We start from the raw sequence: 16,851 nt of genomic DNA, 5'->3' as shown, positions 1-16,851 counted from the left end.
CGCCCCTTAACATAAAAACGGGTGCAAATGTATTTATAACTAACAATCTTATCATCTTTTTGGGGGTAACGCTGTCAGTTTTATATGAAATTACAATTTTGTCCACTTTTATGGCCGTGTAAATTATTTTGCAAGCCATCGCCGCTACATTCGCAGGTGCACTCGGTCTAAGTGACTGATGTGTCGGTCGAGGTTACGGTGAAGGTAAAATATTTTAGAGCGGTACCGCTGTATTCCTAATGTTTGATCAAGCACACAAGAGACACCCGGTAAATAAAAAGCCGCATTCGTGCCTGAATTGTCCGCATTGTTGCTATGACAACGAAACCAGCTTACGCCTTCCTTTCCTTTGCTCCGTTTTAGCGTAACTTACCTAAGGGCGAACGAGAAGCCGAATGTCGTAGTTCTGTAGGAGCTTAGGGCAAGGGTAAAAACTTCGGCGGCCATAACACCATACAAAGGTGTGAGCATCTTCTTCGTTATGTCGTAGTATATGTGCGTGTAGAATATGTAGTCGCACATTTTGTCAGGGGGCAGCTGAGTCTTCAGCACTCCACTTCTGCCGAAGGTACAGGTCAGTTTAATATCTGCGTAGGAAGATTGAGAACTCGTATGTATGGCTTGTGCAGAGTGGGATAAAGAAAGAGATACAAAGCACGTGTCGGAAATACTTGAATACAGCTTTGTACAGCTTTAGCGAGAGCTTTGTTAACTGCGTTTTATTTTTCACATCTTACATCACGGTAATGTTTGGAAAAATAAAGAAGAGGAAGAAGGCACGCGCTCTGAGCGACGCTACACCTCTGCACTCCTGGGTGACAAAAGATGGCTTATGCACCAGTTCTTGCTCACTATGTAGGCCGTCTGTTTTCTATTTGTTGTTGTTCAGCATTTGGAGCGTACATTCCTTAAGCGCACAATCACATGAAATGTTAGAGTTTCAATAATGCATCGGAGAATAAACTGCAGCCCCAGAGCAAGCTCACAGATGTGAGCGCATTAGGTGCAGTAGAAAAATTCTATTTGTATTTCTAAGGACTATGTGCTTTTTTAGCGATTTACTCCCATTTTTCCGTGGCGGTGCCGTCTCTGTCGTGCGTAGGCCGAACACAGTGAGGCCGAAAGCATTGCGGCAGAGCTCAGCTCACTATAACTGTTGACAGTAATGTAAATAAGAATCGATCAATGTAGCACGAGGCTATAGTCCTCAATGCGGGCTTGTGCAAGACGTGTTGTGTTAATTATGTGTCGCATCGGCTATGGGTCACCTAATCCAGTTTTGTCCCACTCTCCTACGGCACTCGCCAACCTAGGTGTCCCATAAACAAAAAGGCGTGCCGACGAGTGTACTACGCCGACGAACCGACGAACAATATCGAAGAACGAATTTTTAGTGCAACAATAAAGGCGTACAACGACGATGGTATGACGAGAGAGAGTTTTCGAGTCCTTAATTATGACAATGTCCTAGCGACAACAGCGTGGTCATGACGTCACGAGGACATCGAGATGGCGAGTACTGTATGACAATGATAGCCAGGTGACATTTGTCATTCTCACTTATTCATGCAGTTAAACACATGAATAAGTGGGAATGGCGACAATTGCACGACCATGACTCCCAGGTGACGATAGCAGGATAACGGCATGAGGACAATAGAATTGAATTGAATTGAATTGACAATAGAGTTGACTGGCCGACATGCATACCCGTCGAGGGCGCAAGAAGGCATGAATGTAGGCAGTTTCTTGATTTTCTCTCTTTGTTGAGTTTGTGCCAAATGGTATCACGTCCCACGCGCGGTGATTCCGTTCTAGATCGTGTACTGACTACAGATCCACGAAGTATGTATGTACGCGTCCTTGACTGCATGAGTGACCACAATGTTATGCACTGCGAGTACACCATTAAATTCGAAGAACCTCGTAATGCAAAGAAAAACAATACGATTACAACAGAGAACATGTACGCGGACTAAATAATGACCTTTTCCGAGTGTGATACAAACGCAAATTGGCCTATCTTTCAAAGGACGCTCACTGAACTTAAGGAAAGATATGTTCCAAGAAATACTATCGCATCTTCAAATAAAAACACCTGGTTTGTAACACATGTTAAGCGGTTCATTAATAAGAAGAAAACAATGTATTCAAAGGCAGAGCATCCGACCTTTGCCGAGAACTGGGAATGTTATCTCAGACAGGCAAGAAGTTGCAAAGCAGAAATTGAAGCAGTGAAGGAAATGTTTTACACCTACGACTTATCACAAAGGTTAAACACAACTGTGAAAAATATTGGGAACTAGTAAATCTGAAACCATCGTCATCATCCCGTGTGTCGATAACGAAAGATGGTGAGCCTCTTCTGCACTCCGATGTTGCGGAAGAATTAAACACTTTTTTCTGTTCGGTTTTCACATCAGAGGAACCAATGCCAGCAGATCTGAACATTTGCTGCTTAAGTACTTCAATGAATGACCTCATAGTCACTCGCGAAGGTGTAGAATCCGCTCTAGAGCGTCTACCAGTCAATTCGGCACCCGGACCAGATGACATTTGCGCAAAATTGCTAAATCTTAAAACAACTAGCTATATCACGTATCTTGGTTGCTATTTTTCAACAGTCAGTTAGTACAGGATGCGTGCCTGATGCCTGGAGATGTGCACGCGCGATTCCCATTTTTAAATCTGGTGATCGCTCTTTAGTCTCAAACGATAGGCCCATCTCATTAACAAGCATGTGTTGTAAATTACTAGAACACATCATATCATCCACCGTCATGAAATTTCTATCAGATCACAATTTCTTCTCTAGCAATTAGCATGGTTTCCTTCGTCGTCATTCCTGTGAAACTCAACTATTCGAATTGGTAACTGACCTCCACGAAGCCGTTCATGGAGAACTAAACATAAATGCTATATTTATTGATTTCGCAAAAGCATTTGACAATGATCAGCACATCTGCTTATTAATGAAGCTAACGAATCTTAACATAAACAGTAGGATTACAAATTGGATAGCTAATCTTTAGCCAACCGAAGTTAATCAGTCTACGTGAATGGGTGCTCATCTTCACTTTCGTACGTAAAATCCGGTATACCACAGGGTTCGGTCCTGGGTCCAATATTATTTCTGATCTATTAAGGACATAGGAAATACTTTATTTTCCACCATAAGGTTATTCGCAGACGACTGCATCATCTACAGAAGAATTAGTAACGCCGAAGACGAGAACTCATTACAGGTAGACCTCGATAAACTCGCATTTTCGCGTTACCAGTGGCAAACGGAAATTAAGATTTCTAAAACTAAAGCCATGACGTTCACGAGAACACATAATCCAGAATTGAGCTACTACACGTTTCAGGGAATCCCTGTTGAAAAAGTATCCGCATTTAAATATCTCGGAGTTCATTTATCCTCTGATTTATCTTGGAACGAGCACATTATTACCATAAGCAGTAAGGCATCCAAAATACCCGACTTCATTAAACTTAAGTTATGCTTGGTGAACTCTGCTACTTAGTTATTAGAATACACTTCGCTTGCTCGTTCAAAGGTAGAGTACGCATCCATTATTTGGAATCCGCATAAACCTATCTGATCGATCAGCTCGAAGCAATACAAAATAAAGCAGCAAGATAGATCACGCTAAAATACTCGCGAAACTACAGTGTTACGGACATCAAGGAATCACTTTCATTGTCCTCTCTTCAATACCGCCGACTAATAACATTGTTATCACATTTTCACGCGCTTTATCATAGTAAATCCCCTTTCCGCGAATCTTATATCAATGCATCTCACAGTATTTTTCAGCGTATTGATCACCCATTTAAATTGCAACCCCTTTTTGCTCGCACTAATCTGTACCGACATTCAGCATTACTTTTGGCAATATGTCATTGGAATAAACTACCGAGGAAAATTGTATCTGTCATTAACCATGATGTGTTTGCTAACAAGTTGAAAGTTTTCCTAAATGTGTGATTATTTCTTTGTTGAGTGCTTACTCGCGTATGTTACTCTTTCTGTATTAATTATGTCACAGCATCTTATCAATGTTCTTTTGTACACGTTTGTAATTGTAACTGGCTCCTCCCCTCCATGTAATGCCCGAATGGGCCTTTAAGGTGTATGAATAAATAAATAAATAAACCTCTAATCTAATTGCCAAGGCTATCCACAAGACTTAGACCACAGCGTCGGAGATGCAGACCGCATGACGAGAGTGAGATCACTAAGCTAGAATGAAAACGATGGAGGGAGCATAACGGCCCCACTATGGCGGTGTGGCAACGAGTCCATGACGACCGTATGACGATGGTGTGTGTGTGAAAACCATGGCATGAGGAGCGCATTTACAGAAAGCTGTAATGGCGGTGTTGCAAAGACCACGACGGCATAACGGCCACGAGCTGATGCCTCGTATCTCAAGTTATTAGACAAGTTTGGCGACCGGATCAGGTTCGAAGGCGCGATGACGAAATCGTGAAGGGACTAAGGTAACGAAGATGGAATAACGACAATGAAACGACCGTGACGGCATCTCTACGGCGGTGTGACATCGAGCGCATATCGACTGTATGACAACAATGGCATGATGGCGATGGCATGGAGCTAGTCGGATGACAAAACTGGAACGACGTCGATGCAATGACCATTACCGCAGCACGAATTCGAGCAACGTCTTAGACACCTGGGGCGCGTTGGCATGCTTGACCACCGTGGCAGGACAATAGCAGCATCGAGAAGCTGGTATGACGACTGTGAAACCACCACGACGGCATCGGGATCATGAACATTGTGACGAGTGGCCATAGTGGTGAACCTTTTGGGCCGCAGCGCCAAAGCCAAGGTGAAATCCCGGACGCATCAAGTAAGCCAAGGCGCTTTGAAAAGCGCCGAAGAGGTTGCAGCCACGAAAATATGTTATTTCGTACGCGCACTTTCGCTCTGTCCCCAATGGCACGCGTGATGCCCTCGTGAATGCGTTAGCGCGCCAGTGCTACCTGCCTTCAGCGAGCGGGACGGTTAAGCTTCCGACGGTTAATTGAACGTTCATTGTTCTTTGCTACGTCGCGCAGCCGTTTCCCATGCACGAGCCCCTGAAGACTCGTTAGCCGCGGCAAAGCGGAGTCAGCCACCCGCTCCAGATCAACTGGGCGCACAGATAGTAACCGGTGGCAGCGGTGGAATGCGACATCCAATGGTCGTCTGCGTGAGATGCAACAGTGCGTCGGGATTGCCTACGCCGGATTTTTGCCTGCGAGCGTTTCGGAGCGCGAGGCTTTTCTCGGCTGAGTTTTAGTATGCTTTTGCCAGTATAGGTAACAGCGCGGGTAAATGCTGTCGTAGTCGCCTACCATGTTGGTGAGCGTCAAGGCAGTAGTGTGTCCAGTCGAGGAACCGCACTGAACTCAGTCATGAATTTTAAGCAATGTGTAAACCGGAATTGCTGGCGCTTGGGAGTTATGCCTGGATGTGTCCGATACACTAAAGGAACCAGAGGTGACCGAGGCCATAATTTCGTTGGAAGTTGAGGGGGTGTCTAGCTTTCAGAATGCTTTGAGACGATTCAACCGCGGGCAAAAGGACAGGCTCGAGAGCACAAACATGCAAAGCAAGAGCTTGTATGTGAAAGTGAAAAGCGCGAATTTGAAAGGCAAAAGCAGGAGTGCATAGTGCAGGAGCGCGAATAGCCACTAGAACTAACGTGACTTGATACCGAAATAGAAAGCCTTCGTGTTGCATGTTTGGGCAAGAAAGCACGCGGGGCACGCGATAGCTTTGAGCGTGCATTCGAGCTGGTAAAGGTTGCGAAAGGCACAGCTCTTCGAGTTGTGTGGGGAGCTTGATCTAGATGTAGCGGCCGATATTCCGATTCAGCGCTCGCAGGAATAAAAATTTAAAATAAAACGTGCTATAAGCCGAATTTCGTATTAATACATTATAGATGTAACGAATGAGTTCGCAGCAAGGTAATCTGCCGATTATATCAAGTTACAATTTTGGTGTCAGTACTCCTTTAGGAGTTCTCAGGGTTAGCATGAATAAATCAATATTCAGGCTGTTCTAGTTATCGTGCACCGAGCCTTAATAAAAAGTAATCATGCACGAGTAACACCCAGTTGGTGTTGTTGGGATCCAAGCTGAGAAAGCGCGCCAGGAGATTTCTTTCTCCTTAAGGTTCAATTAGTAATATTAAAGTAATTAACCAGCTTCTGTATTGTTTCCCTAATCGTCCATAAATATTAGGGAGTTGTAGATAATTGTACAACATACGTACACGATGCAATCTTTCCAGCAGGCTACGTACACTTCGCGTGTTTATTTTTTCAGCCAGCGACACATAGCATGCGGAATATATTATAGGAATGGATTGCAATGGTATAGTGGGTTGTCCTGTACTGCGGATAGACGACGCAGTTGACAGTCTACAAGGTGCACAATTACTTTCATCGCTAGATTTGCGCTAAAGGTATTGGTATTGGTATACCCATGGCAGACGCCGATCGGCTGACGGCAGCTTTTGTCACACCCAACACCTTATAGAAATCTGACGTAATGCCTTTAGGACTTCGTAACGCATCGGCAACTTTCGAGCGCATGATGGACACAGCTCTATGTTGCTTTAACTGGCACACGTGCTTGTGCTATGTTGACGACGTTGTAGTTTTTGCTCCTCACTTCACCAGGTGCCTTGAATGACCCCGCTGTCGTTTGACGTATTCAACAAACGCTGGTCTACAGCTAAACCTAAATTGCCGCTTCGCAGCTCGGCAGCTGACAATTCTACGTTACGTCTTATCCAAGGTTGGAATACTCTCCAGTCCAGCCAAACTTCGGGCTGTCGCCGAATTCCCTAAGCCAACGTCCCTAAAATAATTGTGCCGTTTCGTAGGGCTCCGCTCCTACTTCAGACGCTTCATCCGCAATTTCCCCGCCGTCATATCGCCCCCGACGAAGCTAATAAGAAGCAATGGACCCCTCACATCGTGGTCGTCCGAGCGTGACGATGCCTTTACAAGGCTCCACCGTTTGCTAACGTCTCCGCCAATTTCGCGCCATTACGACCCGACAGCCCCAAACGAGGCGTACACAACTGCCTGCGGTGTTAGGGCACGTTTATAGTCCGATGTTATCGGCGCGGGCGAGCGTCGTTCGCGGTCAGCCACACTGCGCCGGTTGCGCTGCACCAGCCGAGATGCCACCGGCGGCTGCTATCTTCGGAGCATGCTTAGAACGTTCGCCGAGTGGCGCGCCGTGCGCAAAAGCCGTCTGCGGAGTTGTATTGGCACCTTTTTCTTCACGCAAAATGTATTGTGGTGCGAGAGTTCCGCCATATGTTCTGCCGACTCCGATGAGCGAATGGCTCAGGAGCCATATCGGCGCCGGCCCCATCGGGGCGCGTCGGAAGCCGCTGGTTACGTTGGTTGCGCCGGTGCGCCCGACTATAGAGGGGTCGTTTTCGCCGACGTGGACTATAAACGGCCCTTAAGTCTCCGTGTTGTGCTTGCTCAGCGCAGTACAACGGTACAATGCAATACAATACAAGTCGTACGCTTACGAAAGCTGCAACCAATTGCACTGTGAAAGAAAAAGAATGCCTCACCATCATCTGGGCTCTAAGTTCCGGCCTTATTTGTACGGCCGTCCATTTGATGTAGTCACCGACCACCGTGGCCTATGTTGGTTGTTGTCCTTGAAAGATCCCTCAGACCGTCTTGCCCGAAGAGCAATTCGCCTGCAGGACTACAATATCTGCGAGCTGTCCCGCAGAATTCTGCTGCTAGCGCTCTCTCGCGCTCTCCCTTACCTGACGACAATGCTGCTGCCCACTATGTCAGTTTACTGTTTCTTCGCTTGACCTTACCACCATCGCTTCTAAGCGGTGCAAGTTCATCGGATTACCTTCCTTATAGACTTTCTTTCTGGTTCATCAGCACAACCAACCACTCGTACGTTGTGTCGTCAAGCTCACCATTTCACCATTCGCGACAACCTGCTTCATCGACGCCAATATAACCCCAATGGGTGCCAGTGCTAATTCGTATAGTAAATACCTCGCTGTCTGTGAAGCGACATATGCGCAGGTTTCCACGCCGATCCACAGGGTGCCGACTCGGGAGTTTTCAATATGTAGCAGCGCCTTCTACAGTGGTACTACAGGCGAGGGATCTAAAGCTACGTTTATAAGTTCGTTCTCTCTCGCCCCAGTTTCTTTCCAGATTTTGTTTTGGCCTGTTGACTAGTTACACATAGCAAGTTTGCTTTCCATTGCCGTCACCCATGAGATTGTCTTAGCCTCTGACTTTCCGCTACACTTCCCGTTTCGCGTCTTTTGTTGCCCTGTTGCTATCTATACTGGTCGCAGGCTTCCTGGCAAGCTTCCTACTTCTTTTCCTCCACTGTGAATTGATGTTTTGCGTCTACAAATATTTGAACACTCTCACAGGCTATCTACATTTTCCGCATTCCTCAGTCGTCCTTCATATACAATTTCACCCTGGAGTTCCTTCACTTCAAAACTGGTCCAGCCCATATCACCCTGCACAGTTTTACTTGTAGTTTTCTCGTGGGCGTCCAGAATGGATGTGGTCTCAGCATAAAAATGTGCCCATATGTAGAAGCGTAAGTTATCTGTCCGAGTTCAGAAGATGATAAGGCGATGGCATGAATACGAGGGAGCTAAATTCTGATAGATTATATTCTACTTGCGAGAACAATTCATCATCATCATCATCATCATCATCGTCATCATCATCAACATTATCATCATCGCTATCATCCGCCTATTTTATGTCCATTGGAAAACGAACGCCTCTCCTTGTGATCTCCGATCACCACTGTCCTGCGTCAACCGATACCAACCAGCCCGTCCGAATTTCTTAAATTCATCACCCCTCCTAGTCTTCTGCCATCCTTGACTGCGATTCCCTTCTCTTGGCACCCATTGTCTATGTAACCCTAATGGTGCACCGGCTATCTAACCTACGCAATGCATGACTGGTCCAGCTCCACTTATTTCCCCTAATGTCCTTATTTCCCTTATTTCGCTCCCTGATCCACACCACGTTTTCTTGCATGTTAACGTTACGCCTAACATACTTCGTTCCATCTCTCTAGGTGTGGCCCTTGTTTTCGAGATTCTTTGTCAGTTTCCAACTTTCTCTCCCACATGTTAGCGCCGGTATAATGCACTGATTGTACACCTTTCTTTTCAGTGATAATGGTAAGCTTCCAATCACGATCTGGCGATGTCTGCCGTATGCACTCCAACCCGTTTTTCTCTTCTGTAAATTTGCTTCTTATGATCAGGGCTTCCTGTGAGTATTTGACCTGGTTAACGTACTCCTTCATAGACTCTACACTCTGAGTGGCAATACTGAACTCTTGCTCGCTGGCCCGGATATAGATCTTTGCTTTTGTCTTCTGCATAATAATTTCCAACCGCGTCCTTAGACTCTCTCTGTTACAGTCCGCAATCATTTGTTATAACTCGACCCCAGTGTTGCTGAACAGTTCAATGTCATCGGCAAATCGAAGGTTGCCGAGATATTCGCCATTGATCCTCACTCGTAAGCCTTTAAAGTTTGGTAGCTTGAACACTTCTTCGAAGGACGGAGCGAATTTCATTAGAGAGATTGTCTCTCCTTGTCTGTCCTCTTTCTTTATAGGTATCTTCCTACTGATGGATAATTAAGGTAGCTGTGGAGCTTCTGTAGATATTTTCCAAGGTATTTACGTAAGCGTCCTGTACTCCCTGATTACATAATGCTTGTACGACTGCTGGTGTCTTTACTTCATCAAACGCCTTTTCTTAATATATGAAAGCCATACAGAGAGGCTGATTGTACCTTGTGGGTTTCTCGACTACCAGATTGAAAGCATGCATTTGATCCAATGTTGAATACCCCTTCTTTGGTTTACTAAGTCGAGTGTTGCCCTTATTCTATTGGATATTATCTTGTTGAACCTTTCATATATTACTGGAAGTAAGCTAACGCACCAATAATTCTACAATTCTTTAACGTATGCCTACTAGTAGATTAGTATACTCTTGGCGTGAATAATTAGCGTCAACTAAATAAAGAAGTGGAGGTTGCAGAACTGTGGTCTCGTGTTCATTGCCGAGTTGCAGAATGCCACACTTCATGCTTTAGTTGTTCTTGAATGTGCAAGTTATAAAACGTTTTCAAAGAAATTATTGAACGGCTACAAAAATCCGTCTTCTTGAGTCGATATGTTTCGGTAGTTCCTTTATTTTAGAAATGTACAAAATTCATGGCTCATTAGAATTTTAAAAAATACATATAGGAATGACGTGTTTGGGAAGCCATTGCGGCACTTGCCTTTGGAGAAAGTGCAATAAAATTTCGAGACCACGTACGTTTCACCGCATTGGTTGCTGGGGGTCGCTGCGTGGTCGGGGGTGGCTGCGTGGTCGGGGGTGCCTTCGTGGTCTTGGACGGCCCTAGAAGAAAGCCGGTAATCATTTCGTTCATCAGTGACGGAGTTTATTCTAATTCGTATAAAAGGTACTATCACTAAACACTGTTGAACAGAAAATGTTGCCCCCATTCAAGAAAAAAGAATTACTATGCGGCCAGTACACACGTTCACCTTTGTGCGATGCATTCCAGCTCAAATATAAACAGACCAGAAATTAATTGAATGCGCTGATATGATCTCCAAACGCATTCACTTTCGGCTTAAGCTTTTCAAGGCACAACGTGAGGCTCGGGAAAATTGGTCCTTAATGAATCAACTTTTGGGCTCCGCCACGCGCACCGATGTCCCTGGGTACTTCCGTACACAGTTTTGCCACGATGGTGAAAACATAGTACAAGGTTTCAACTGTTTTTTCGTGATTAGCTGGTGTTCTCATCCAGCAATCAGATTCATGTACTTTGCGGAGCAGCAATTTGGAATAAGCCTACAAGTCCTTTTTGTCAGGAGAGGAACATAGGAGAATTCTTTCTTGCTTAAGTAAAAAAAAAGTGGCCTGGGGTTGATAGCGTTAGCTTCGACGATTTTCAAAGGAAACTTGAATCTTAAAAATTGTTTTCTTTGAAATCATACATACAGCCATTTGAAATGACCTAATTTTGTAATTATTGCACACTGCCAGAATTACACCCTTACATATCGAAGGTGTTGGAAACAAGGTTGATAATCGCAGACCGATTTCATTATCCCATGTTTAGCTCAAGTGTTAAAAAAACACTTGTTTCTTATTATGACAAGCTTCTTCGATATACAAAGCTTGTGTCCTCCAACAATGCGGTATATACCACTGCTACATTATTTTCACACATGCACGTGCCATTTTTTTCGACAGCGAACTTCCAGGGAGCCCTCATCTAGCTGACATATTGTCTTTGCTTTCGTCCCTTAAACATCTTTCGGGGCGCCTTGGCCAATGGGTTCTGCGCCTTCAAGGATACAACTAATCAGCTATATGCAAGACTGGCCGGTTACATCAAGATACGGACTGCTTGTCGTGCCTTCCTGTCTACCCACCAGACGTTACTTCTACCGGCATACCTGTCACGGTTTCTCTCTCTGACACCGAAACAACGCCGGTACGGCTCCTTACACGACCTTATTCAAGGGCTGTCTTCAACAACGCCCGATCCTTGCCTTTGCATGTTTGAAATTCAAGATGTCATATTGTACCGCTCTCCCTCTGAGCCCGGACCTCCATGACCGACTCTTCGTTGCACCTGTGCATCTGCGTCAGACTTCTCTCGCTCAGCTTCACGATGTTCTGACCTCCAGTCACTTTGACGTGTCACGGGCTTATGACCACGTTCATCAGCGCTTCTCTTGGCCTGGTCTTTATTCTGACGTCTGCCGTTATATTGCTGCGTGTGACCTTCGTCAACGATGAAAAAAGCCGACCACACTCCCTGCTGGCCGACTTGAGCCACTTGACGTACCATCTGGACCATTCTTTCGTGTAGGCGATGATGTTTTAGGTCCTTTTCCTACGTCAGTTTCGGGAAATAACTTGATTGCTGTAGCAACAAACTATGCCACCTGCTAAGCAAACACACGGGCTCTTCTGACACGCTGTTCAGCCCATGTCGCCGACTTCCTCTTATAGAACGTCATCCTTTACCACGGTGCCAATCGGGAGCTCATCAACAACCGAGGCTGCTACTTTCTTCCTAAATCTCTTAATGCCATTCTACACTCGTGCGCGGCTGAACATAAATTTTCTGCAGCTTACCATCCACAAACAAGCGGTCTAACCGAGTGTGTCAACCAAAACCTAACGGACAAGCTGTCCATGCATGTCTCTGCAAACCATTGCGACAGGTAGACTGCAAATTGCCGTTTGTTACATTCGCCTATACTTCTTCTCGCCATGATACCGCAGGCTTCCCTCCATGCATCCTCTTAATTGGCCGCAAGCCTACGCTACCTTTCGACGCCGTTCTGCTTGCTAGTCTGAGTTTGACTGCTGAGTACGCCTGTGAAGCCATACTCAAAGCTCAAGAACCGTGCCACATTCTCCGACGCCGACTTGTGGAGTCGCGGTAATGTCAGCGGCGCTTATATGACGTCCACCATCGTTACGTCCACTACACACTGACAGCCTCGGTTCTCCTTTTATTGCAGTCGCGACTCATTGGCCTTTCGGAGAAATTACTTTCACGCTACTCTGGTTCTTACCGTGTCTTCCGTCAAGTAACTGACGTTACGCACGAAATCGCACCTCTTGCCCACACCGTGTCTCAGCATCGCTCCGATGTGGTCCACTTCACGCGTATTAAGTCGTATCATTCGACCGCTTCCTAAGCAGCACCGGGTTGGTGCCGGGGGTCATGTGACAGGCCGGCGAAGCAGACATTTTAACATTAGTCCGAATGAGATGACGATCTTAACATCGTGCGCTGTCTACCATCTTGTCAGCTGCTACAGTTATTGTAACTATCCTGATAACATATTTCTTACTTCATGTACCCCACAACGATATGTCAAAAGCTGCGTGCTGTGCCATGCAGCGTGTATTCGATAAAATATCTTGCGCTGTTATCGGCCTGAAAAGCAATAGGAGATAGTAGAAGTGAAAACTGCTCCCGCAAAGTTTGAAACGTTTCGGACCTTTCATGACCGGCTCGGTTCTCTCTTCAGGGAGTGGCTGAACCAGCCGAAGAAACAGCGTCCTTTAGGCTCCCGTCTTCCTCCTAGCCTCGCGAATGCCATGGGTGTGCACACGAGGGATGGTCACTCGTGAGCGATTGGTGTTGCCGTGAGAATTTTGAATTGGGAGCGACTCAATCAAGGGTGTTCTCGCCGCGTTGCTTTCCATGTCACTCGCAGGGGCACCGTCGAAATCGATTGCAGGGTCATGCTTGTCGCAGCGTTCGACAGGAGTGCTGGCCTATGCTTACAGTTCCTCTACGCCGTTTCTTGTGCTGGCGTATTCTGCCAGAAAAGCTCTTGGCTAAACCGATGTAGGTGACGCCACACTGAAGCTGCGGCACTTTCTAAACAATGCCCTGGCATTTCTCCTTAGATAGTCGGTCGTTCGGCCATGGGAGAAACCTGGAGAGCGTTGGCAATGACTTGTACGCGAGGTTGCACCTTCTCACACCAGCACCTGAAAATGTTCTTCGCTAAATCTTGGAACAAATAGAATGCCGACACGACGAGTTGGCTTTGTATCTTTTGTCGCCGACGTATAGGAGTCGGACGGGTAGGGGAGGAGGAGGCGGACGATCCTGCCGGTGCTACGTCTGGCGAATTATACCTATTGTGTACACATTTCTCCATTTCTCAGCGGTTACGGTGCCTTCGTCTTTACTCCTATCCTCCTCTGATGTGAAGATTGTTTCCGCACAGAAAAGAAGCGTAGAAAGCACCGAGGCCTTGTGGGCTCCACAGTGATTGGAAGCAAACTGCGAATACCGAATGGGGAGCCTCGACTTTATCTACAGGTAAAATGTCACCCGCTAATCACGTTGCCGGCCCAAATCATCCACAAATGGCAAGATATCATCTTCGCGCTCCACGATGAACTGGATCGCCTGATCTATGGAGCTGAGATAGGCGAGGAAGCCTTGCCAGTGGCTGCTTTCTTAATGACGCAAAAGCAGTTTCCAACATACTGGCAAATAATCTCGGCTTGTCTAGAAAACGTCGCAGTGCCTTCCCTTCGATATGCTATATTGCCTGTTTCACAGCTGCGACCAAGATCGCTGCACCCATCGCAGTTCCGCTTGCTTTCCTGTAGAACTCGCTCTTGAAACCAAAGTTAGCTTCCGCTCAAGCAGAACTCTAGCAATGGACACGTACTGTCATGTTTAGGCTGGTCCTCCCGCTCAGAAGTTTCTCTTCGTTTGAGCCGACTCGGGCAGCTGAGACTGCAAGTGCAAAAGGCATATTTGTGAAAAGCGAAATGACACCGAATGAGGTGATACACTCGATACCGCCTACGGCCACCTTCTTCATGCACTCTACCAATTGAGCTGCATTGCGTATGTGAGAGAATGCTTTTCGCACGAGTGGAGCCAAAGTCTTCTGAATATGCTTGGACGAAGCCAGAAGTTCGGAGGTTGTGAAATCCACTATTGGGCGGAGAGTAAAATTGGGCTGGGGGATCTGGAAGCCCATCGAACTCCAGTATGAAGCCGTTTTGACAGATTAGCCGCAGGTACGTGGTTTTTGAGGCAGGGTATTCTTTAAAGACGCCAGCCAGGAGCTTGTTCAGTTCTTTTTGTATTCTTGGCGTGGAGTCTGTTTGGAGAGTCTCGTAGGCAGGGCTTTGCCTCGCTCGCACAGCTCAAGCTTTCAGAACGCATGTCTCAAGTTTAAAGCTGCTACAGCGTGGAACGCGGCCACCATGGTTAGGGCATGTTAGTTGGGTGGAATAGCCTCCATACGCAGTGTCACACATCTCCTAGTGAAAGTAAACATATCATGTCTTTGTGGGTGGGAAACGTCGGAAGCTTCTTGACCTGGCTTGAGATGGTTTCATTTCTGACATGGTGAAATTTACCAATCAGCCAGACAGATCTCTGTTGAAGATGTTGACATTTATTAGGAGATATGCAACATTCGGAAAACAGATCTTCCCACACAGCTAACTTGCCCAGACTAAGACGGCCGCGTTCCAGCTAGTAGCACTCTCAAACCTCAGACGCGTGTTTTCAAAGCTCGTATGCTGTGAGGAAGGGAAGGCAATAGAAATAATCTCAGCAGCTCGCGCGCTGACACCCTAATTACGACTCTTGCTTGATATACACCACTATGATTAGGTGAAACGGGGGTCGTCGTAAAATCTGCTTACAGAATTTCGCTCATAGATATTTTAGTTTACACATCTATATATCTACAAATCTATATTTTATTTGTTTTATTTTATTTACATTACCCCTAAGGGCCCTCAGATGAGGGTATTACATAGGGGGGGGGGGGTAAAAATATGAAATATACACAAGAAATAAAACTACATAAAATAAACATACACACAAGGAACATAAAATAAATAGATATGAACAAGAGGTAAATGCATTTAGTCATGAAAACACAAGAACAATTTACATAATATGTTAATATGTGCATATAGGCATAATTATTATCTAATCTGCTGCCACTAACAGTTTTCTTGCAACAAAGTTTGGAAAGATGGTAGGTTAACTTCAGTAGCTATGCGTGATGGTAGGTTATTCCATTCTATTATTGTGCGAGGAATAAATGATTTTGCGTAGAGCGACGAGCGGCACATTATGCGTATCTATTACAGTACATATCTATTAGTACATATCTAGTACATATCTTTGTTTGCGCCTTGTTGGTACGGCATAACGGTGTACAGAAATTCCGATATTCGATGGCAAAACAGTGCACTTTTTTTGCGTTCCTTACTGAAATGTTGGTCTTCAATGTAGATATTTCACGTACTGCTTTTGCCTGATTTCAAGGCAAACACAGTCAATTCGATGGCCCTATGGGTGAGCCACGCCAAGGTGTCATACGTTGTTGCTCGCGACATTAGGCCAAAACAAGGCTATTGGATTCCCACACTGCATCTCACATGGTTTTAACCACTGTGGAAGGTGCAGTACTCCTTATACAATAGGGAACCCGAGTGCCCCTCGAGATGTGTTCGTCCGCGCCTCGTCATCTGCTCACCACCTCAGTAATTCGAGGTATACGACGTGTATGTGCAGATGTCCTAGAATTTCACGTGTCACTGTAACGTGTCATATATACCAAGCAAAAAAAACTTACTAATCCTACCAATGATGGGTGATTTACGTCATGAACTATGCACTGGAGCGCGAGTATCTTATCACTGTATGTCCAGTAGCTTCCAGTGTTTGTGTTATTCAAGAGATGTGCACTCGATGACCTTTAATTCTGAAACTTGTTCAAATGCGCGCGATTATTCAAAATCTTATGACAATCCTGCACAATTAGTTGCGCTAGTGTATTGCAGCGTATTTCAACAGAGTTCAAAAACTATCGGGCATGGAATTTTCCCTGCTGATTTCTGCAGATGGCGTTTGCTTTTATGCGAAGCATATTACGAGGGCTCAACCCAGCTCCTCAGGCGCGGCGGTGACCATGAAATCACGTGACACCGTGACGTCACGACAGAGGAGAAGTGGCTTTGGCTCAACTCTTGCAAGACGGGCTGGGTGGGAATCGAACCAGGGTCTCCGGAGTGTGGGACGGAGACGCTACCACTGAGCCACGAGTACAACGCTTCAAAGCGGTACAAAAGCGCCTCTAGTGAATGCGGTGTTGCCTTAGAAACGCGCTGTTTCTAAGGCGTGCGTCTCTTGCTCAGGCGCACATTTCGTTGCCGCGCCGAACGCTGCTTTGCTCGA

The 16,851-nt window shown here is 45.9% G+C and overlaps 1 protein-coding gene across 1 annotated transcript in view; it reads right to left on the bottom strand.

Annotated features, from left to right (window-relative positions):
* Positions 1-16,851, bottom strand: part of LOC135910146 (uncharacterized) — a 103,817-nt gene that overhangs the window by 35,994 nt on the left and 50,972 nt on the right. Inside the window, exons 6-7 of the mRNA XM_065442180.1 lie at positions 10,395-10,478; positions 374-587 (exon numbers count right to left, since the gene is read on the bottom strand). Of these exons, the coding sequence (XP_065298252.1) occupies positions 374-587; positions 10,395-10,478 (298 nt within the window). The remainder of the gene's footprint in view (positions 1-373; positions 588-10,394; positions 10,479-16,851) is intronic.

This window comes from Dermacentor albipictus, chromosome 7 (genome assembly GCF_038994185.2).
Source record: "Dermacentor albipictus isolate Rhodes 1998 colony chromosome 7, USDA_Dalb.pri_finalv2, whole genome shotgun sequence".
NCBI lineage: Eukaryota > Metazoa > Arthropoda > Arachnida > Ixodida > Ixodidae > Dermacentor > Dermacentor albipictus.
This window is presented reverse-complemented; position numbering and strand designations above follow the sequence as displayed.